We start from the raw sequence: 23,290 nt of genomic DNA, 5'->3' as shown, positions 1-23,290 counted from the left end.
AGATGAAATTACAGTACTGATGAATTGTTGTCTAGCTTTGCAAATTCCATTTTAAACATATTCCATCATATTGTACAGAGCAGCAACTTTTTCTATCTTCAATTATATTTTTATGCTATAATCCTGTTAACAATAGCTACAATGAGTGTTTGTCCTACTTCTTCCTCTCTGGATAGAGCTGCAGCCTGTGGTCTGTCACTTGGCTTCCTGGTTTTGGAGGTTAAAGCGCTCTTACTTCCTTCCCCTCCTAGATACCATTTCCTTTTCTCTCTTTAGTTTGAGGAATTCCTGGTCTTTTACACCTTTGTCTCCATCAATCTCCTCAATAGTTGGGAGGAAAAACCTTCCCCCTCACCTATCTAGTTCCACTAAACCAGTGGTTCTCAACCCATGGGCTGCTTGCGGCCCAGTCGGCACACAGCTGCAGCCCATGTGACATCCTCAGGGCCTTACAGGTAGTGTGTATATATATTGTGTGAATGTGGCCCACGTAACACACAGAGAGCTGCATATGTGGCGCGCACAATGGTAAATAGGTTGAGAACCACTGCACTAAACCATAAGAGGCCAAATTCACCATTTAACAATTTCAGTGGCGCTGTACCAGTTTATGCCAGTGGTGAATTTGGCCTAATGATTTTAGTAAGATAGCATGTGGCTGCACAACATATCAATTGTATTTTATTACTGTTTTTTTTAATTTACCATATTCCCCAAAACCATTATCTTTAACCAGAAAATGGCAGGTTGCAACTTTCTAAGGAGCAATTATCTATTTCAAAGTAATGACTAATTATATAAAAAAAAAGTCAAATCATTGTGGAAAAACTCACTTCCTTTTAGGAATTTAAGGGACAGTGTCTCAACTGCTTCAGTCTTTAAGTACAAAACTTCCTGTTATTGTCAAGTCTATATATAGTAAATCAAAAGCCAAAAAATGATACTACAGGCGAGTCGCATCATACGCACATTTAATTTATGCAAATTCAACTATACGCGCTCAGCAAAAAAAAGAAAAACAAGATACCTGTAAATAGTGCGGGCGATTCTACCCAATGAGCGTATGCCCCGGAGTGAGCGTGACATGGGAGACGTGAATCTGCTGTTCCCTCGGTCGGTCTCAGTTCCCTCGTGTGTCTCATAGTGTGAGCATCTCGCCGTGCTGAGTGTGATTCTAGTGTTTAAAGATATGTATTTTTCGTACAACGTGGCCCCTAAACGCAAGCCAACTACTTCATCTGGTGCTCAACCGAAGAAACAGTGATCTGTTCCAGCGCTGGAGGAAAAACTGTCTGTGTTGGACTTATTGCGAGACGGTATGTCGGTCACCAACATGGCGCGTAAATATGGCCACAACAAATCTAGCATCCATGCCATCAAGATTTGAGAGAGACAAATTAGTCAAGCAGTGGCATCAAGTGCTCCAATAACTGCTAAGGTGACAAGCCAGGTGCGTGATAAGACTTTGTGTTGCTGATTGTAGACAATGCTCCTGGCCACCCTGCGGCACTCCAGTTTGCACATAACAGTTTTGAAATTCTTTCTCCCCCCCAATACCACCTCCATTCTCCAACCTCTCGACCAAGGCATGATTTGCTATTTCAAGGCCACGTACACAAGGCTTGCATTCTTACAGATACATAGCACTATGGATGCTGATCCCAATCTTAATGTGATGGAGTGTTGGAAGTCCTTCAACATTGCCGATTGCATCACTTATATTAAACAGGCAATGGATGCAATCAAGCCTGAAACAGTCAATGCACAATGTTGGTGAAACCTATGGAAAGAATGTGTGAATGATTTTAAGGGTTTCCCGACCATTGACAAAGAAGTGAAATGCATTGTTCACGTGGCCAGGCAAGTGGGTGGTGATGGCTTCGTTGACACCCTTGAGGAAGAAATTGAAGAATTAATTGAGAGCCATAGAGAAACTTTGACTAACAAAGAGTTAGAGGAACTGATAAAATCGTCTATAGAAGACGAAGATGACGATGATGAACAGGAAGAGCCAGCAAGTTGGAATCTTCATAAATTTGATGAAGTGTTCCAAGCAGTGAAACACTTGAATGATTTAATTTCTGAATACGATCCCTTTATGGAACGAAGCCTCAAAATCACACGTAGTATTACGGACGATTTGAGACTGTATCAAGAAATGTTTGAGCAGCTGAAGAGACAACATGTTTTTCAAGGAAAAACAGCCAGCAGCAGATGAGCCTAAGCAATCAACTTCTCAAGCTGAACCAGAGCCAACCACTTTGTCTAAGACTCGCTCTCTGTCACCTCCATTTCCTGGATCGACATCAAGCCCTGATGACCCCCTGTAATTACCTTCTGTAATTAAAAATACAGCATTGTAAAATTATATTTTGCATATGTACTCTTATACATATTGCTATACAGGGTTGTATACACAACCACATCCAGTATACTGTAGTTTATGGGCGATTTAAGGGATTTTCAAGGGTAATTTTGACTATATGCGATTTCCGCCTTATGCGCCGACTTTAGAACCTAACCCCTGTGTAAGATACGACTCCACTGTAATACATCATTGCTACTCTTAAACTTCAAAAGAAAAAAGACCCACAGTCAAAAATTGTTCTGTCCTTTAAGGATAGTTTCTAGGGAGCTTTCTTTTATATCTGCACTGATACAGCTCCAGGCCCTCTGTTCAATACATCGCTCAGAGCCTAAAGGAAAGGTAGAAAGGTTAGAGCTGGTTAATGGCTCCCAGGGCAATGGCGAGAAGAGAGGTTAAAGTTAACCCTACAATAAATTCCCTCCTCTCTGCTCTTTTGCTTTAGGAGCTGCTCAGGCCCAGGAGCAGGTGTGTATATGCCAGACAGGTGGGTCTGTGTATAGTTCACAACTGACTGGCTGCCCTTGGGAATTTGCTAATTTTAGTTTTAAGCAAGCCAGTTCTAAGTACAAAATCACACTTAAAACAATCCCAGTTTTGCTTTAAGCCTTATCTGCAACCACATTACTGTGTAACCGCTGCACAGTGTACTGTCAAGTCTGGAACCTCCCCGCAGCTGGTTGGTGGCAGGAGCAGTGAGGCTAAGGCAGGCTCCCTGCCTACGCTGCCTCCACACCCACTGCTCCTGGAAGGGGCCGACGCGCCCCTGCGGCAGGAAGGATGGGGGGACACGCTGCCCCTCTCTGCAAGCACTGTCCCCACAGCTCTCCTGGCCCATGGGAGCTGTGGGGTGCTTGCAGGCAGGAGTAGCATGTGCAGAGGGAGACCCCAGCCCCAGGTGCCCTGAAGCTGCAGTGGAGCGGTGTGGGGCTGGGGTAGCCTTAGTGGCAGCCACACCACTATCACTGGAGATTGCAATTGACTGGGAGATCCTCTAGGATTGACCAGTTGGTCACCACTGGACTAGATGATCACAATGGTCCCTTCTGACAAAGTCTATGAGTCTGTCAGAAAGCAGTCTCAATAAATACCTTTGATAGAATTCCCTGGAGATAAAATAAGAACCTGGTGAGCAGAGCCCAGAAGCTCTAAGGTAACCTGAGATGAAAGCTGGGTGATGCAGTGGTCTGAGGCACCAAGGAAGGGCGCCTAGGGCTCATTACTGGGACCCATCCACGTAATATCTGTGGCTTGAAAGAAAGAACATAAAACATGATGCAAATGTGTATGGCTGATGCAAGTGATTGAAGGACGTGGCTTTCTCAAGGATCCACAGAGGCTGTGGTAATAGGCAAAACAGCAGAGGGTAGGGAGTGCCAGGACAAAGCTGGAGCCAGGCATCAGGAGTTAAAGCACAGTTGTACGTTGCCAGACAAAGGCTGTTGTATATTGCCCTGGCTCTTGGGCAGCACCAAAGTTTCAAATATGATGTATTAGTCATGATCAGCCATAACAGGTCAGCACTCCAGTCTGTGCAAGTGCAATAAGACTTAACACCCCTTTACCTTCCTCTGAAAGAGCTCAAGCCACGTCAGGAGCATGAAAAAACTGCCCTTCCCACCACGCCTTAGAAGGTGGGCACGTGTCACAGCCCATTTTTCTTCTTCCTTGGCAACCAGTTATCCTTATCATCTTGCTACATGTAAAGGCAGCTGAATCACTGCCTCCCTCCTGGTTAGGGATGCGAGGTGTCCGGTTTTCGACTGGAATGCCTGGTTGAAAAGGGACCTGCTGGCGGCTCAAGGTCAGTGCTGCTGATTGGGCTGTTAAAAATCTGGTCAGTGGCGCAAGGAGGGTCCGGGGCTAATGCAGGCTCCCTGCCTGCCCTAGCTCCATGCAGCTCCCGGAAGCGGTTGCCAGGTCCCTGCAGCTGCTAGATGCATGGGTGGCCAGAGAGGTCCTGCATGCTGCCCCCGCTTCAAGGGCTGGCTCTGCATTTCCCATTGGCTGGGAATTGTGATCAATGGGAGTTGCGGGGGCAGTGCCTGTGGGTGCACGGAGCCTCCCTGGCTGCCCATGCATCTAGGGGCTGCAGGGACCCAGCGGCCGCTTTCTCGGAGCCATGGGAAGCACTGCCAGGACCCCACACCCCAATCCCCTGCCCCAGGCTGGTGTCTCCTGCCACGCCCAGAACCCCTAATTTCTGGCCACACCTAGAGCCTGCAACCCCAGCCCAGAGCCCATACTCTGCCCACCCTCCTACCCCAGCCCGAAGCCCTCACCTGCACCCCAAACCCCTCATTCCTGGCCCCAACCCAGAGCCCGCACCCCCAGCTGGAGAGCTCACCCCCCTCCCGCATCCCAACACCCTGCCCCAACCTGGTGAAAGTGAGTGAGGGTGGGGGGAGAGCGAGGGAGGAGGGAGAGAGTGAGGGTGGGGGAGAGAGGGAGGAGGGATGGAGAGGAGGGGATGGGACCTCAGAAGAGGCGGGACAGGGGTGTTCAGTTTTGTGCGATTAGCAAGTTGGCAACCCTACTCCTGGTGTTACTGTGATGTCTGAGCACTTACTGTCCCTGCTCTGCTGCGTGCCCCCTCCTCCGAGGCAGTAGTGCAGTGGTTAAAACACAGAAGTGAGTTATTGCCCTAAACTAAACCCCATATTCCCTGAATGAGGGGAGGGTAAACATTATCCTCCCTGTCCTGACCCCAGCCCAGGACACACCTGGGCCCAATGCAGCCATGCTGCCGGGAGTCCCCACACCCCTTTCTGTTCCTGTGAGGAGTTGTAGCCCAGCTGCCCCGTTAACAGGCAGCAGGTTTAAAGCAAAGAAAGGGAAGTATTTCTGCACACAACGCACAGTCAGTCTGTGGAGCTCTTTGCCAGAGGGTGTTGTGAAGGCCAAGACTATAGCAGGGTTAAAAAAAGAACGAGATAAGTTCTTGGAGGACAGGTCCATCAATGGCTATTAGCCAGGCTGGGCAGGGATGGTGTCCGTAGCCTCTGTTTGCCAGAAGCTGGGAATGGGCGACAGGGGATGGATCACTCGGTGATTCCCGGTTCTGTTCACTCCCTCTGGGGCACCTGGCACTGGCCACTGTCGGCAGACGGGACACTGGGCTAGATGGGCCCTGCTCTGACCCGGTGCCTTGTTACACTCCCAGGGCAGCCACCAGCCTGCTCCCTCCTCACACAGGTCCCAACCTGGGACCACCCCTGCTGGCACCGCCCCTTTATATGAGGCCCCTCCCCCTCTTCTAGCCACGCCTCCTTATTCAAGAAACCTCAGCCTGAGGCCCCACCCTCTCAACTGTCCCTGAGGCCCCGCCCCTAGTCCTTCCCCTCTTTCCCACAGCCCCGCCCCTGCCACCACCTCCTCGGGGGCGGGGGCCGGAAGGGGCGGGTCTCGGCGTGCTCCGCGAGTGCCGGAAGCGGAAGTGATGCGTTGGGTAATCATGGTGCCGCTGGGAGGTTGCCGATGCCGCCGTTGCCGGGCGCTTGGTGAGAGCGGGGCGCGCCCAGCCTGGGGGCTGCGTCCGGGGCAGGGGCGGCCCGGGGTCCTGCCGGGCCCAGTGAGCGCGGCTTGGGGCCCGCGAGCTGAGCCCGGCCGCCGCTGCGGGCCCCTGGCTCCGGGCGCCTGGCTCCGGCCCGGCCCGGCCCGTCAGCCCGCTCGGGGTCAGCCGGCCGCGCTGGGCGGCCCGGCCTGTAGCCCGGGGCCAAGGTGGGGGCGGGGGCCTGGCCTCAGCCCGGGACGGCAGCGGGGGCGGGGTGAGTGTGCAGCGCCGAGCGCGGGGGACCGGCTCCAGCCCGGGACGGCGGCGGGGGCGGGGTGAGTGTGCAGCGCCGAGCGCGGGGGACCGGCTCCAGCCCGGGACGGCGGCGGGGGCGGGGTGAGTGTGCAGCGCCGAGCGCGGGGGACCGGCTCCAGCCCGGGACGGCAGCGGGGGCGGGGTGAGTGTGCAGCGCCGAGCGCGGGGGACCGGCTCCAGCCCGGGGCGGCGGCGGGGGCGGGGTGAGTGTGCAGCGCCGAGCGCGGGGGACCGGCTCCAGCCCGGGACGGCGGCGGGGGCGGGGTGAGTGTGCAGCGCCGAGCGCGGGGGACCGGCTCCAGCCCGGACTCTGCTGCCATGTCAGGAGCAGCCCCGTGCCCACCTGGCTCAGCGCCCGAGGGCCGGTGATAGGCGCACGCTGTTCCCCGCTTCATTCTGGCGCTTGGCTCCCGGGGGTGGTTTTTCAGGGCTTGTGGTTGGTGCCGTCTTATGTCCAGTAGTCGTTTGTCTCCAGCCCGGCCCTGAGGTTCACACGTTAGCAAAGCTCATGCAGTTTCAGCGAGTGCAGCCCTAGGCAACAAGCAAGAGATGTCTGTGGAAGAGTAATATGGTCTGCTGCCCTGGGCATGTTTGCCCTCAGCTTGTTTTTATAAAGTCTGTGAGGCTTTTGCACAGAAACAATCCTGTTATAGTGTCATACCATAACCTATTAACTCTGGCACTTTATATAATAGCTGAAACTGTTTCTCTTGCAGTTGCACCTAGAGACCCCAGTCAGGAAGTGGGGTCCTGTTGTGCTATGCACTGTTTAAACACACAATAAAAAGACAGTCTTGCCCCAAAGAGATTCTTGCATGTTTTATAATTTCAAGGCAGCTCTCTGGCAATGATTTGCATGTGGCTTTTAGTAGACTTAGGTACAAGAGGCCCAATCTCTACGGAGGCATGTTTCTTCTAAATCTAAGAGAACTTTAGGCCCTTTTCAGGTCTCATACAATTTAGAAGATTTGGAGCACTTTTGAAAGTATTTTTCTATATGAATAAAAACTTAACTGCACTATTTGTCTTGGTTTTCTGAAAGCACGACAAGGTTTCTGGAAGTGAGTTAATGGGAACAGGAAACATAAACTTGAAGTTCACACCCTTGAGGGATTTAGGTGAAGTCCTTATCTAAATATTGATATTCTTATTCTTGTACTAATCTTGTTACAGATGAGTTGTTACATTTTAATGTCATGATGCTGCACTGAATTCCATTAACCATGGGGGAAAATAGTCCTGATGGCAGCATTCACTACTATGAAGTGGAGGAAGATGAACTGACCCAAGATGATAAAATGATGCGGTTTGTGGACAAAAATGGTCTGGTTCCTTCATCATCTGGGACAATTTATGACAGGACAACTGTTCTAATTGAACAAGACCATGGGACATTAGAAGATGATGAGGATGAAGGACAATGTGGAGATCACTTGCCTTTTTTACCAGAGGGTCATGAAGAAGGATTTCATTTAATAGCAGTTCATGAAGGAATGTCCCAGGGTTATGTGCAACATATTATTTCTCCAGATCAGATTCATTTGACTATAAATCCGGGTTCAACTCCCATGCCAAGAAATATCGAAGGAGCTACTCTCACTTTGCAATCTGAATGCCCAGAAACCAAGCGTAAAGAAGTAAGTGACCAACTATAATCGTAGAACTTTACCCATCTTGAGAGCTGTTCATCTGATGATCTCAAAGCACTTTGCAGATATTGTTGATTTCCCCCCCCCCCAAGTGGTACTGAGAATTTAGCTGCACACTAAAGGAAAACATATGACTAACTGCTCTGAAAATCTCAACCATTAGATTTAGCTTCACAGTAGCTCTGTGGTTGTGTAGGTAAGTACATGATAAGTTGCCCAGGATTGCACAGTGAGTCAGCAGCCAGAGTCAAGAAAGTAATGTGTCAGTCCTGATTCACAGTCTCTCCTGCTCTCACTACGTAGACCATATGCCTTATTATATAACTGCTAGTGTCTGAAGAGAACCCCAGCGTGTTTCATGACAGTGCAGTAACCACTAAATATAGTAATAAAAGGTGACTAGAAAATAAGGACCATGATAATAGTGCATGTGCTTTAGTGGGCTTTTTTTTCTAAATAGCTTGATTAATCTTTCACAACTCTTAAAAATATTGCCAAAACTAAGCATTTAAAATGGATATAAGCTTTCTTAGCCTGGGGTGTACCAAGTGTGGCTTAGGAAAACTTCTGCATCCCAATTAAGTGTCAAATTCCAGCCCATTGTGATTTGAAATGTCTAAAATATTAAACCTTCATCACCCACACTGATTTGAAACAGAAGCTTGACACAACCTTAGTTATAGCATTATTACTGAGGTACTGTAATTAGCAGCAGCAAGTAAAGTTTTAGGAAGTCACAATTGTACTTGATTAAAATGTGACATTTTGAGCCAGCTTACTCATGTGAAATGGGTGGTTCTAGCAATAGAACACATGATTTTCATAGTGAATTTTTGTTGTGTTGAAAGCAAAGCGGGTTTGGACAGACTTGGTTTAAACAAAAAAAAATCTCCAAAAATAATGAATTGTGGTGTCTTTAGTTGACTAGTGTTAATATAATCTGTCAGCATTTCAGACTTCGGGCTAGTTCTGTATTCCTTGCTTATGGTGAATAAGGACTTACATGAGTATTTCCATTAAAGCCAATGGAACTACTTGTGTAACAGATACTCTCTGTGAATAAGGGTTGCAGAATTGGGCCTTTTAGTTAGTATGGAATCTGGGTTTGAAAGCCTGAATAATTTAGTTTAGCAGGGGACCTTGATTGGCGTTCACTTGGCAAAGTGAAAGTGGTTCAGTAGCAGCAGCAGTTGCTTTCAGGTAAGAGATGGAATTTCTGGACCAGAAGGTCTCACCCAGCAAATCTGTTAGCCTAGGACTCAAATGGGATATTTCCTCTTCCAATTTTCAGTAGTGTTACTGGCTTCTGCACCCTGCCTTGTGTTTAAAATACTTAGAAGATTTTTTGTCATGGTCTTTTCTGCTTTGTTATACACTGTAAATTCAGGCAATGACTACTTCACTCTTTGTAGAGGACTCAAGCTGACTACAGAACTAGTAGCAGTGGTACAGTAAAAGTGAATCCTGGGGAAATGTGGTCTTATGTCTGCTTAATTTAAACACTTGACAACTAGTTGGGAGGAAAGAACTTTAAAGACTAAACACCCTTGCACCTTCAATTAAGATCTGAAAAAGCTATCACACTAGTTTGCTGGCCCTTACAAAACAGAGAAGATGACTTGATGTTGCTTATATTTGAGAGAGAAGAAAGTAGAAACCCTTTATGAACATTCACAAAGTAGTAAAAGGGCTTAGCCCCAATTTCTTTAGTTTGGAGGTCACCTTTAATTCTATTTTGTTACAACAGCTCGTTCTACCTTTAGTACTACTTTCCCCATGAGAATAGCTAGTAGTTGCATCATCTTCCATCTTCGTTTCATAAGCTTCCTATTCATTGGTACTAGTTCACCCTGAACTCAATTTAATCTTGTAATTTGTGCTCCCTGGGTTCTGAATTACTCAGCAGTCTGAACAATTTAGCTAGTTGGACAATGTTCCATCCCATATGCCACCAAGTTTTCTTCGCCAATAAAGATAAACTTAACTTCCTCTTAGCCCCTACTCATATGTATGTGTAAAACCTAGGCTCCTTCTGCTTACCCTCCAAGGTTCTGCTATCGTTTCTTTGCAAAGAGAATACACAACATAGCTATAGTCATTGCCTTCTACAGAACTGATATTGCTTTGAGTTTGTGTTCTGCCATCTGTGGCTGTGTCCTAGTGCCATGTTTCATTTGTGGTGATGGCATCAAGGCTTTTTCTGGTAAACTCCATCTTTTCCTGCTCTGTACGCTGCATGACAGCTTCATTTTAGATGTTTGGTCCCCTCTGCACAGACCTTTTATCTACAGCAGGGGTCGGCAACCTTTCAGAAGTGGTGTGCCGAGTCTTCATTTATTCACTCTAATTTAAGGTTTTGCGTGCCGGTAATACATTGTAAAGTTTTTAGAAGGTCTCTTTCTATAAGTCTATAATATATATAACTAAATTATTGTTGAATGTAAAGTAAATAAGGTTTTCAAAATGTTTAAGAAGCTTCATATTAAATTAAAATGCAGAGCCCCCCAGACCCATGGCCAGGACCCAGGCAGTGTGAGTGCAGCTGAAAATCAGCTCGCATGCCGCCTTCGGTACGCGTGCCATAGGTTGCGTACCCCTGATCTACAGTAAACAAATGTCTTCTGTACTAAAAGATGTGTATTGCTTTAAGTATGGTTGTATAGTTCCTTGTCTCACTACTTATATATGCAGCCATGAACCAAGCGATTGTCAATAGTTTCTGGTAGTGCCCACAATCTTGCGTAGCTCACAAGTATGTAAAACAGTTTCATGTATTGCAGTAGTTAATGTAAAGATGATTCTCCTGCACATGGAGGTTTTTGATGCAGCAGTTTGCACCCTAACTTCAGGACAAACTGCATTACCAGGGATCCAATTTATTTTAGTGCTGATGTATATTGGTGGTAATGAGTGGTACTAAAGCTGGTAGTCCTGTTAGGAAAGATAATGCATCTTTTTCAGGCTAATAAAATTCACTTTCCTACCCTGTGTCTGTTTTTAATCCACCAGTTTACTTTACATGCCAGACTTTTCTGATGCTTTGTCTCAGCCTATAACACTACAACTATAAGATCAACTTTTTAAATTGCCGAGCAGATGTGTAACCTTTCTGCAATGCTCAGCAAAGATACCTTGCATCAGCTGTCTTGCTGTTACTAAATCATGCTGTATGGTGTGTTTTAACTAATACAAAATTGCTATTGTCTTCTCTGCACAATGATTCTCCTCTCCCATGGATGCTAGATTTTCCAGTTCTCTATCTTGTCATGGACGAGTATTTTAAAAATGCTAAAACTTCACAAATTTCTGTTCTCACTTCCCTGAAAGCTGGTGCATGACTATTATCTAGGCGTAGGATACTGTTCATTTTAAACATGTCCAGTGTTTTCTTTACCTTTTCTCTGTCTCAGCTGTCCTGTACTAGACCAAGGAATAAGAAACAAACCCCTATATCTGGCTGGTAGTGTTTCCCCTTTCCATCCAGTTAGCCCACTGGCGTTCCTTTGCTGATGTTTGTACCCACTCATAAGAGGCCATCAGTACATGTTTCTGCTTGTGGCCCTCTACAGAACTGAGTGAGTAATCCCTGTAGGCTCCTGTGTGTAAACAATATCCAGTTAAATAAGCAAAAGTAGTGTCTTAGAATGAACCTGTTCTAGAAAATCCTGTGCAGCAATTCTCAGATGGTCTGTGGGCATGGTGCTGGCGCCTCATTTTCAGCTGCATGAAGGACAGCTAAAATTCATAGAATTATAGAAATGTAGGGCTGGCAGAGACCTTGAGAGGTCATCTTGTCTGTTCCTTGTGCTGAGGCAGCACCGGATATACCTAGACATTCACTGACAGGTGTTTGTCTAAACTGTTCTTAAAAATCGCCAATGATGGGGGTCTAGAATTGTGGACTATTTTACTATTTCTTTTCCATGAGCAGTTGCTGCAGGCAAGGGCATGTCCTCGTAAAGCACGTTATATTGGAGGTGGGTGGTGAGGGCTGGCAGAATGGTCTCCGCTGCTAGGGAGAAGTTAGTTGAAAAAGGGAGAGGTTTAGTCTGTGGTGCTGAGAGTTGAAGGCTGTAGGTCTCCTCCAACCCCATAATGGCTCCTGTGTGACACCAAAGAGCTATCCGTTGCCCTCCTGTTGTAAATGCCAAGGCTGCTTTTCTTATTGTGGCAATGCATGCTTTTGATTCTTTCATTTCTGTCTATGCAATCTCTCTCTCTCCTTCCACGATCCACCCTCCCCTGCTGCTTTTCGTAGTTAAATATTTTCCATGCTATTCAGAATTCTTCAGTGTGTGGTGCTTTTCCTAACCACCCCTTTCCCTAGAGTCTAGAGTTACTGTGCTACCAGCACTTGGTAACTGCCCTTCCTCCTTTGATTCCTAAAACGTTTGTATCTGCAAAAACAACGAGGAGTCCTGTGGCACCTTAAAGACTAACAGATTTATTTGGTCATAAGCTTTCGTGGGTAAAAAAAACAGAAATGGGTTTTTATTTGGGCATAACCTTTTGTGGGTAAAAAATCTGTTAGTCTTTAAGGTGCCACAGGACTCCTCGTTGTGGTTTTTTCTAAAAGGTCTGTCTCATTTTCACACTTTGGTACCACTTGTATAGTTTATCATGGCATTCAGGGCTCATGGACTTTGAAAAGCAGGAGTTCATAGAACCATAGAAATATAGGACTAGGAGAGACCTCGAAGTCATTAAAACCTGCACCCTGTGCTGAGGCAGAACCAAGTAAATCTAGACCATCCCTGACTGGTGTTTGTCCAACTTATTCTTTAAAAACTTCTAATGGTGAGGAGTCCACAACCTCTATTGGAAGCTATTCCTGACCTTAGCTACCCTTATAGGGAGAAAACTTTCTAAAATATCTAACCTAAATCTCCCTTGCGGCAGATTAAGACCATTACTACTTGTCATACCTTTAGTGGACATGAAGAACAATTGATCATTGTCCTCTTTATAACAGCCCTTAACAGATTTGAAGCCTATCAGGTCCCTCCTCAATTGTCTTTTCTCAAGACTTAAACCGTGCCCAGTTTTTGTTTTTTTTTAAACCTTTCCTCATAGGTCAGGTTTTCTAAACCTTTGACATTTTTATTGCTCTCTGGATTCTCTCCAGTTTGTTCACATTCTTAAAATGTGGTGCCCAGAATTAGACACACAGGCCTCACTACTGCCAACTAAAGTGGGACAATGATGTCTTACATATGACACCCTATATGCCTTATTTGCAGCTGCATTATAGTGTTGACTCGTATTCAGTTTGTGATCCACTGTAACTCCAGATCCTCTGCAACAGTATGACAACCTACCCAGTTATTCCCCATTTACGTACTTTGCCTTGTCTTTTATTGAATTTCATCTTGTTCAGTTTGGACCAATTCTCCAGTATGTCAAGATCAGTTTGAATTCTAATCCTTCTCCTTCAGAGTGTTTACAGCTCCTCCAGGCTTGGTGTCATCTTTTACTCTCCACTCTATTGAATTGTTCTGGACCTAGGACTGACCCGGTACATTCACCCTCCCACTAGGACAGCGAACCACTGCCACGTACTCTTGGAGTATAGTCTTTCAACCTGTTGTGCACCCACCTTATGGTAATTTCCTGTAGACCACATTTTCCTAGTTAGCTTATGAGAATGTCATGTGGGACTGTGTCAAAAGCCTTACTAATCCTTCTCTAACTTTAACCTATGTTACTCTATTCCTCTAATACTAACGGGTTAGGACAGCCTCTCCCTGTGTAGCTTGCTTCCACAGTAAATTTGCCCAACATTAAAATACATTTGAATTCCAGGTGCTGTATAAGTGACCCCCATTCCAATATTTAATCGAAACTTCTATGCACAGAATTTCGCTTTTCCTACAGCCTTCGTTTTAGTTGGGAGATTCACTGAACTTCCCTAACTCCCTCTCTGGACCATAGCAGCACTTCAGAATCACTGTCACTTGTGTTCTCAAGCTGGCAGTGGGGTCTAGACAATTAGAAATGAATATGGTTATAAAGGCCAAAAATAAATCTTGTGTTTTAGGTACAGATGTAAATTAAGGCCTGTTTTTAGACTGAAGTTCTCCAGTCCCCATTAATCCAACATGAAGATGAGTCTTTGTAGGAATTTAATAGAATGCTAGAAAAACTTACCTCCTTTTCACAAAGTAGCTTAAATTATTACAATCACAGCCTAGCACCAAGCAGACAGGATTCAAACCCCATGTTGGTCACTGTGGAAAACAAAAAGTTCAGTTATTTTCCTACTTAAGTGATTATTCTTCCCCTGGCAGCTAGCTGCTGTATTATAGCATATTTTTATTTGTTGGTGTGCATGAAGCTTTTGTATATGTAATTTGAGATACTGTAATGACCAGGATCTATCATCTCATCAAAGGAAAGTGAAATTAAATGTATAATTCTTTCTTTCCTCCCTAGTGTAAAATACTACTATTGTATCAACAAGAGACTCTGGATTGAATGAGAATTGTGACAAATGTAATTTGTGTGTGTATATATAAATAAAAACAGGAGAAAAGGAATTAAATACCAAACAAAACGTGTCCCTAATCCCAAACACAATTATTATAACACCGAGGGGTTTAGTGCAAACTGTGACCCACTTTACTGCCATCAAGCCTTCTGCATGTTGCTTGCTGTAAACAGGCTTAAAAAGGCCCTGGGCCTCTGCCTTCACTTACATGTGTCAGTAGTGCCAGCCTCTCCCCTGTAGCTTGTATTCATAGGAGGCAGGTCGCCAATACCTGGCAGGGGAGAGATGTCAGCTGGCCTTTTGCTTTTGCATCGGCACTTAATAATCCTTGTACTGGCAAAAGTGCTGTGCAGTAAACAAAAGGAAAAACAGTCGCTGCCCCCAGAGATGGACAGTCTAAAAGGCAGGCGGCTGGGAGATCCAGAGGTGGGGATGTAATGTGGGGGAGGGGAATGTGTCTTGTGGGGGTTTTTTAATGTTGCCCTTCAAATCCTCCTCCTCCATCTCTAGTGAAAGGGGCCTCACTGCTGAGCTGGCCCCATGTAGCACTCTCATAGGGCCAAAATGTGTGCTCTGTACACAGTCTCACGTTGGGAGTGGTGTGGGATTGCGCTGCCCCCTTGGAGGCTTTGAGTTGGCTGGGGCCTATGGTTCACTGAGCCCTGTATCCATAGGGAATGTTGGCTTTGCTGTCATCACCCAAGTTTCTCACTTTCCATAGGTGACCTTTCAAACTGGCAGGTCTTGAGCTGTGCCTAAATGCCCTTAAAGGAAAACAAATGTCAGAGGGGCCATGTTTGTGAGGCTCAGCGCTGCAGGTCCCTGGGTGCTGAATTATCCAGCTGGCAGAGCCCTCGGAAAGGAGGGAAACCAAGAACACTTTCAAAAGTGGCCACTAGTTTTAATGGGTGTATGTCAGTTTTTGGGTGCCCAGCTTGAGACACCCATGGCATTTTAGAGGTGTTGAACATCTACAGCTCCCAGAGGTCTCTATAGGCATTCTGGCTACTCTGTCTCTCTGAAAAATCAGTCCTAGTATATCTCTTGTGGGACAATTGAAACCTGATGCTTGCAAAATCAGTGGTCACTTTTGAATATGGTAGTCTTAGTGGCTAGCCCAGGGATCAGCAACCTTTGGCACGTGGCCCGCCAGGGTAAGCACCTTGGTGGGCTGGGCTGTTTACCTGCTGCGTCTGCAGGTTCGGCCGATCGTGGCTCCCACTGGCCGTGGTTCGCCGCTCCAGGCCAATGGGGGCTGTGGGAAGTGGTGCGGGCTGAGGGATGTGCTGGCCGCCACTTCCCGCCACCCCCATTGGCCAAGAACAGCGAACTGTGGCCAGTGGGAGCCGCGATCGGCCGAATCTGTGGATGCAGCAGGTAAACAGCCCAGCCTGCCAAGGTGCTTACCCTGGGGGGCCGCGTGCCAAAGGTTGCTGATCCCTGGGCTAGAGTCTTGTCTTTTCTTTAACAATATTAGTAAATGTTATTACATAAAATCTCACGCCTTTCCATCCTGTTTTCCATACATCCATGCAGCACATGGAGGGACCACTTTGGCAAAATACAGGTCTGGTTCAAAGAACAGTTTGGGGACGAAATGTTTAGTTCTCAAACTGTCAAAGAAATAGAACTGTTTAAAAGCTGTAGTAGAGAAATGTCTTGAATGTTTCGGAATCTAATGCTAGAGTCTGTAGGAAAATCCAGCTTCTAAAATCCAATTGGGCTTTTCAAAGTTTTTCAGCACTAGCCTAAATGCTCTCATTGCATGCAGTAATAAGACTCTCCCCAATTCAGTGGGAGCAGAGTTAGGCCAGTGCTGCATGTTTTTGAAAATCCCACCCCAAACTTCTGTTTAAAATAACTCATACAATTTCCAGAAGATCAACACACTGCGTATAACAAGCTCTTTCCTAGCTCTATTGCAACCTTTGCATAGGAGGCACCATTTACAGAATCTTTTTTAAGCAGAGACTGATTTTAATTTTCTCTCTCTGATCCTAATATTGTATACAGACATTCTGAAAGGTACAGGGGAGGGAGGGAGTGTGTGCACTAATTCTGCATGTGTATGAATCTGCTGCAAATCTATTTCCTTTTCTGATAAAGATTTTTTAACACATCAAAGTGATGCTTTTAAAAGGGCAGAGGGAGGTACCATAAACATTATTACATAAGAATGTCAAGCTCATCTCCAAATAAAGACTAGCTAAAAGGCTTTTACCAAAAAGAGCCCCTACCTACTGTACTGAAGACTCACTGCTCATTCAATTTATACCAGATACAATGCAAAGCATTAACCAGATGCTTCCATTCCTGGCAGGACTGCAAGGGGCTTTCAGTAGGTTCTTGACCAGATGTGCTATTGGTGAAGTATTCTTGATGCTGATATTGTGCTGTTTGTCATATTCACCTAACTTCCGGTGTTTGTCACCTTGCATCACTTTAAGTAGCACCAAAATACATTTACAGCCTGATAATATACTCAGAAATCTGCCCCTGCTCCCTTTTCCTTCCTTCCTTAACCCCCCAGTGACACTGAAGAATGCTGATTCTCAAATATTCTTGCATCTATCTACTGTAGTAAAGAAAAGGGGTAGGGACAAGTGATGAATCACTGAGAGGATTAAAATTTCTTTCTCTTGTCTTTCCCAGGATTTTAGGGAAAGGAAGCAGCTAGTATGGGTGTGGTCTCAGGCTGTGCTGTCTGGTCTAAGAGAAAAGGCTTTCAAAAATTTGTTAGAAAACCATGAGTTTGCAATGCACATACAGTCCTTGTGTCTACCCATAACAGCCATCCTAAGTGTTCTACATGTGCGGGTTGTGATACCTGGAATCCACGTGAATCCAGCTGAACTGGTGAAATCGGTATTGGTTTCTCCCCAGTGTAGACAGGAAGCTATAAGTGGTGTGGCTGTACTGGTTCAGCCAGTCTCCCCAATTTCATTGCACAGTTTGGTACCTTGTATTTGGAAATTATCCCAAAGCCTCTTCTCGTAGCAATAGTACTGGGTGCTTTAGGAAAAGTAGCACTTTGGGAAATATAAGAAGGTTGCTTGCTTGTGTCCTTCCCTAGTTATCTTCCTATATCCAGTGATTAAACTAATCTTCAGAGAAAAAGCAGCAAGTTCTTCCTACTGTATTGTGGCTTTGCTCTGTCTTTATAAATGTTTCTAAAGCTCTGCTGGAATACTGCATTTCCACTTGCCGGTCACCCACTCTGCACTGGGGCTCTGGAATCATTTTGTGACTGATGGGAGATCTCAGCCATTGCATTCAAATTAAAGCTGTCAGTCTAATAATTACCATTGAAGAGAAATCCAGTCTAGCGTAGCAAATTGATTTATTCCATGTGGAGAGAGAGTCCAATTCAATGAAACATTCTGACTTCCATACTATGTGCCTCTAATGCACCCTCTCCCTGTTTGGTGCTGAAGCTTGGCAGAATTTCTATCAGTTCTAGTCTGACGTGAGTTAGGTGATCCAAGCAGCTGGTTGGGAATTCTGGGTTACTTGCCTAGCGCCTTAAAGCTCCATGTTTATAATCTCATTTTGGTTCACAAAACAATCTGCGTGGGAAGAATTAAAAGCTGTTGTATTGGCATGAGCTTCTTTCCAGTTATATCTCTGCAAACCTTTGCTTTGTTGAGCTGATATTCCCAGTTAGTGTGGTATCTTTGGGCAGTATCATCACATTATATATGTATGCAAAGAAAATGCCCCAATTTTACTATGTTGGTGCTATAAATTATATTGATATGTTAAAAAAAAAAATACAGACTAGCTGGAACAAAGCAATGTATAATCCACAGTAACTTGAAAGAGATCCACTCCCTATCAGTGTATTGGAGCAGCATAGTGCAGTTATCCCTCTAGGGCCTGGTCTTGTGCCCCTTCTTGGGGGATGTCGGTGTGAGTTTGGAATTTGTACGGATTGCAAGGCTGCTCTTTGTAGACTCGTTAATGTGTGTTTGAAACTAGACAATTATCTTGGTCAATAGCCGAACATTTTAGAATATTTTGAATTTAAGTTCAGACACTCTTTTTAAATTAAAAATGAGAGAGAGAGCGAGAGCATAGAGCAATATTTCATTAGACTCGTAGTCTTGTGAAATGCTGAGCAACTGTACTTCACACTGTGCAGGTCTATGGAAGTTAAGGGGGTTCAGCACTTTGGTGGATCAGGTTAGAAAAGTATGTATCAGTTTGCCTCTTCCTCTGAACATACCAGCACAGTTGAATGCCCATTGCTAACGGCTAAGTTTATTAATTTGGAATGCATATGGGGACTTAGATCTTTGCTTTGATTTATTATCCCACTAGACTCATGTTCCTGTACTAGCTAAACTCTGTAAACTTCTGTTTCTGTAGATTTGCCTGAGTTTCCCCCATAACACAATAGGAGGGCAAAGTAATTTGATACTTCATCTGTTAATTAAAAAAAAATACATTGGTATCATTCTGGGGTCAGAAGCCAGCTTATTGTCTTTAATTAGAGCAAAAGCCTATCGGAGCCCATGCTGTGGATTAGATCCCAGAAGTGCTAGAAACTTGGTTCAGCTGAATTGTACATTTTGTACTTAAACTCTGCGGCATTTTTCTCATAGGTTAAGAGATACCAGTGCACCTTTGAGGGCTGCCCTCGCACCTATAGCACTGCTGGGAATCTGCGCACTCATCAGAAGACACATCGTGGGGAATACACATTTGTCTGCAATCAACAAGGTTGTGGCAAGGCCTTCCTTACCTCCTATAGTCTCAAAATCCATGTCCGAGTGCACACTAAGGAAAAGCCGTTTGAGTGTGATGTGCAGGGCTGCGAAAAGGCCTTCAATACACTGTACAGGTAAGAGCCCTTCCGTGCAGCTCTGTTGTCTTCCATGGCAGATGGTTACCACTGTTTTTCATATCAAATTCAGTTCTTGTTTGATCACCCTGGCTGCAGTTTTGGGAGTGGATCCTTCTCCCAGCTCCAGACCCAATCCTGCTATAGAATCTCAAATCAGCCAAAAGATCCTCTTCCATCAAAACCAAGAACTGGGAGAGCAGCACTTGTGACATTATCGTTAATTATTTGTGTTGCAGTAGAAGTAGTTGTGTGGTCCCCTTTGTGCTCAGCGTTGTTCAAACACCTAGTGCTTTCCGACGTTTTTGACCTGTGTACTTGGTGGCGTTTTGCCTTAATCCCCCTGAAAAGCTTCTGTATAGTACTTTGAGTACAACATACGGCACTCCTTTATAAACACTCTGTTAGTCTATAAGGTGCCACAGGACTCTTTGTCACTTTATAAACACTGATAGTGATAAATTTAATGAACAAACAGAATTTGTTAAGCCTTTGAACCTGTCTTGTGGTCCTTGTTATATGGCTCATTAGCCTTGCTGTGCTGCATGTGGTAAGAGGGATTTCTTTGGAATGCTTTGCAGGTTGAAAGCACATCAGAGGCTTCACACAGGAAAAACGTTCAACTGTGAAAGTGAAGGCTGCAGTAAATACTTCACGACGCTCAGCGATTTGAGGAAGCACATTCGAACACACACAGGAGAAAAGCCATTTAGGTAAGTCGCTAGAGGGCAGTTTCCCCTCTTCTGTGGGGAGAATGGCAGGTGAGTTTGGTAACTGACAGTCTGTGCAAATTAGTGAAGTCACTACAAAGAAGAGGCTCATTGTAAGAATCTAGAGACAAACTGCCTGAAATATTTTCACTTTTAGTCCAGTGAGGGAGGCTAGATACATAAGCATATCTGTACTGCCGCTTTTTCAGTTGGTGAGAAGAGTACGGCGTTGCAGTTACTTGCACTGAATTACTCTGTTGCCAGATAGATCAGGCTGGCTAAGCTGCTGTGAGGAGTAGCACATCTGCAAAATCTGTTTTTTTCCCTGCTATGGTGGAAAGTGTAATCCATAAAAAATGGTGATTCACTCTTTTATATTTTGCTGTCACATTGTAATCTGTGCAGCATGTGTAGCCAGATACCTCCCAATAGCTGCTATTAACAGAGTTTAAATCTGGAGCATCCTGCAGTTCAGTCAAGCACCCAATGGGAAGCATGACTTCGCATTATACCTGATATATCCAAGAAGTCTGCTGCTAACGTTTCTCTATTTGGTGCTTCACTCAGGTGTGATCACGACGGCTGTGGAAAGGCTTTTGCTGCAAGCCACCACCTTAAAACACATGTTAGGACACATACTGGTAAGTCTGGGATCTCTTCTCTAACTGAGCCTCTTTTGTTTTGGGGGGAGGGATGGCTCAGTGGTTTGAGCATTGGCCTGCTAAACCCGGGGTTGTGAGTTCAATCCTTGAGGGCACCACTTAGGGGCAAAATCAGTACTTGGTCCTGCTAGTGAAGGCAGGGGACTGGACTCGATGACCTTTTGGGGTCCCTTCCAGTTCTATGAGATAGGTATATCTCCATATATTACAAACTTTCATAAGCCTAATAATGCCTATACCTGTAGTCTACAGAGCAGCATAGCAAGGACATTGAATGGCATGATCTGCCAGTCAGGTTTCAGTTATTTATTTGTTTTATTTATTCAGATGTAAGGAACAATAAAAAAGATGTCTAGGCACCCTGACATTTAATCTTTCAACATCATAATTCATTCAGCAGCATTTAATAAAAACAAACATTCAAATGGGAACAAATTAACTCAACTCAGCCAGCCAGTGAATCCACTACAAAAGACATCTTTCCAGTTCCTGTTGTCTCCTAGAACAAATTCTCAACCTTCTCCAGAAACCATAGCAAATAAACCAGTACTGTACCAAAAGTGGTGAGCAATTAATAATTCAGTTAATATTTTAATTAGCTGCCTTTCTTGTTTCCTATCTCAGGAATTTGGCAGCTATTGAATTTCACCAGCACACCTCACAAATGCAGCAATGACGTGTAAAATTTAAATATTCACCAACTCACTTGACACATTTGGAGACTTCTATTTCTAAGGCTATTATGCCGCACCCAGGAAGTGACACTAAAACTGTTTAGTAGGCTGTTCAGACATGTTTCCACAGGTCCTACATTCATTGTTTACTCTTTTCAGCATAACATTTAGTGTGAGGTTCTTTATGTGGTGGAATTCACCTTGGACCATTGTAATGTGGGTATGTTATGGAAATTCTCTGAGTTGCTGTTGCAAGCTTGTCTCTATGCGGCAACCTGTACAAGACATTCAAACTTGAGTATGTCTTTATGGGAGGCGATGTCCTTCTTTCCTTATCGAGTTATGGGGGGGGGGGGGGGTTGTGATAATTGGGCCTACAAATTTACCCTAATTTTTAACTCAACTGTAAAAAATGTGTGTAAGTTCATAATGTCGTCACAGTAACCTATAACAACAAATGTTGATGGGAAAAGGTAGGAAAGGGAGACAGACTGAGTTAGTCCAAACAAAAAGGCCTAATATAATTCAAGGACTGTGTTAAAATGATGCATGGTAAACAAGAAGTGTGTGGAACCTTATTTTGGCTAGTCGGTCTAATTGGTGGACAAAATAACAAGGGGATGCTTTATTCCATGCATCACTCTCTTTTTGAGTCCTTAAAGAAAGAGACTTTGGGGTGAGAAATTGGCTACTGGAGCAAGCGTCACCATAATGCCTGTGATCCATGTTAAAAGTGACAGAGTCCTGTGGAACCTTATAGACTAACAGACGTATTGGAGCATGAGCTTTCATGGGTGAATACCCACTTCGTTGGATGCACGATACCCCTCTGATACTTGTGATCCATGTCGTCTGCTGGAGTCCTGGACCCTCTTCATCCTAAACCTGACCAGACTGGGCCTGAGAGAGGGGTATCCAGATGGCTTCTCCAGCATCTCTGGCAAAAGGCCAAACCACCTGGGATGGGAGACTCCTCTGCCTGTTCCTTGCCTCACCTGATTTCTTTTCTTTGCGATGTCTCTCCTTTTGTCTTCTCTGTAATAAAAGTCTGGCTTAGCCACCCAACACTGCTGTGAGCCCGTGATCAGAAAACGGCAGCTAAATGCAATATGCTAAACAGCCTGATGCTGATACAAATTTGCCAGGTCTCGGAGTGGCTGGTAAGATCGTGTGGCCATGCCTGTTTTTCAGCAATGAAATTGAAAGTGAAAGTCAACATCAAAGACAAAAGCTGCATTTTCTGTCTTTGCTGTTCTTTTTGTTCCCCTTTTGTGTGTGTTTGTCTTGTTTTGTCTTCTAGGAAACGGAATTGGACTTTAACAGCAGCAGCAATAACAGCTCCAGCCCATTTCAACTAACTTCTTCTCTTTTTCCCAAAAGGACAGTTATCATCATCTTTGATGCCATCTGAGAGACTGTCGGGGGTGGGAGGTGTTTCCTTCTAGAAACTCTCTCCAGCTAAAGGGAAAGGGAACAAGGGATGTTGTTAAAATGAAAGCCTTACTTTACGTTTCAGATGCTTTAACTGTTTGCCATTATTTTCTGTATCTTTAATAAAATGTTACAAAGGATTATTAATGGTGTGTTTGCCATGGGACTGAGCAGGCAGAGGTTTCTTTATACCAAATCTTGTTTAAAACTGTTCAGTGTTGGACAGTGAGTGGGTTGTGTTAACACCTTTGGCCTATATATTCCATCTAACGTAATACAACGGTGGTTGAAGTGAGATGTACAGAATAGTGGGAGAAGAGCTGAAGCAGTTAGAGCACTTAAAATACTCTTGCCAGCTTACTGGTTTGTTTTCCCATATTTTAACTAGTGCCATATCTTGGAGGATGATTCTGACTTAAGCAAAATGGCTTTGGTGACTTATGTATTGTAAAGAGATGTCTAAAGTTTTGTACAAATCAGTGTGGTGTTTTGTGCTTGCTCTAGGAGAGAGACCCTTCTTCTGTCCCAGTAATGGCTGTGAGAAGACTTTTAGTACTCAGTATAGTCTCAAGAGTCACATGAAAGGTCACGAGAAAGGACACTTGTATAATGCACTTCCCAATAACAATGTATCTGAGGTCAGTAGCTTTCTCTCTTTTTT

General features: G+C 44.9%; 1 protein-coding gene across 1 annotated transcript in view; it reads left to right on the top strand.

Annotated features, from left to right (window-relative positions):
- The first annotated feature begins 5,748 nt into the window (after nt 1-5,748).
- The window catches only part of MTF1 (metal regulatory transcription factor 1), a 30,669-nt gene continuing 13,127 nt past the window's right edge, over nt 5,749-23,290 (top strand). The window contains exons 1-6 of the mRNA XM_044997973.1: nt 5,749-5,865; nt 7,347-7,810; nt 18,914-19,152; nt 19,734-19,865; nt 20,430-20,503; nt 23,134-23,267. Of these exons, the coding sequence (XP_044853908.1) occupies nt 7,397-7,810; nt 18,914-19,152; nt 19,734-19,865; nt 20,430-20,503; nt 23,134-23,267 (993 nt within the window). The 5' untranslated portion in view covers nt 5,749-5,865; nt 7,347-7,396. The remainder of the gene's footprint in view (nt 5,866-7,346; nt 7,811-18,913; nt 19,153-19,733; nt 19,866-20,429; nt 20,504-23,133; nt 23,268-23,290) is intronic.

This window comes from Mauremys mutica, chromosome 23, assembly GCF_020497125.1.
Source record: "Mauremys mutica isolate MM-2020 ecotype Southern chromosome 23, ASM2049712v1, whole genome shotgun sequence".
NCBI lineage: Eukaryota > Metazoa > Chordata > Testudines > Geoemydidae > Mauremys > Mauremys mutica.
This window is presented reverse-complemented; position numbering and strand designations above follow the sequence as displayed.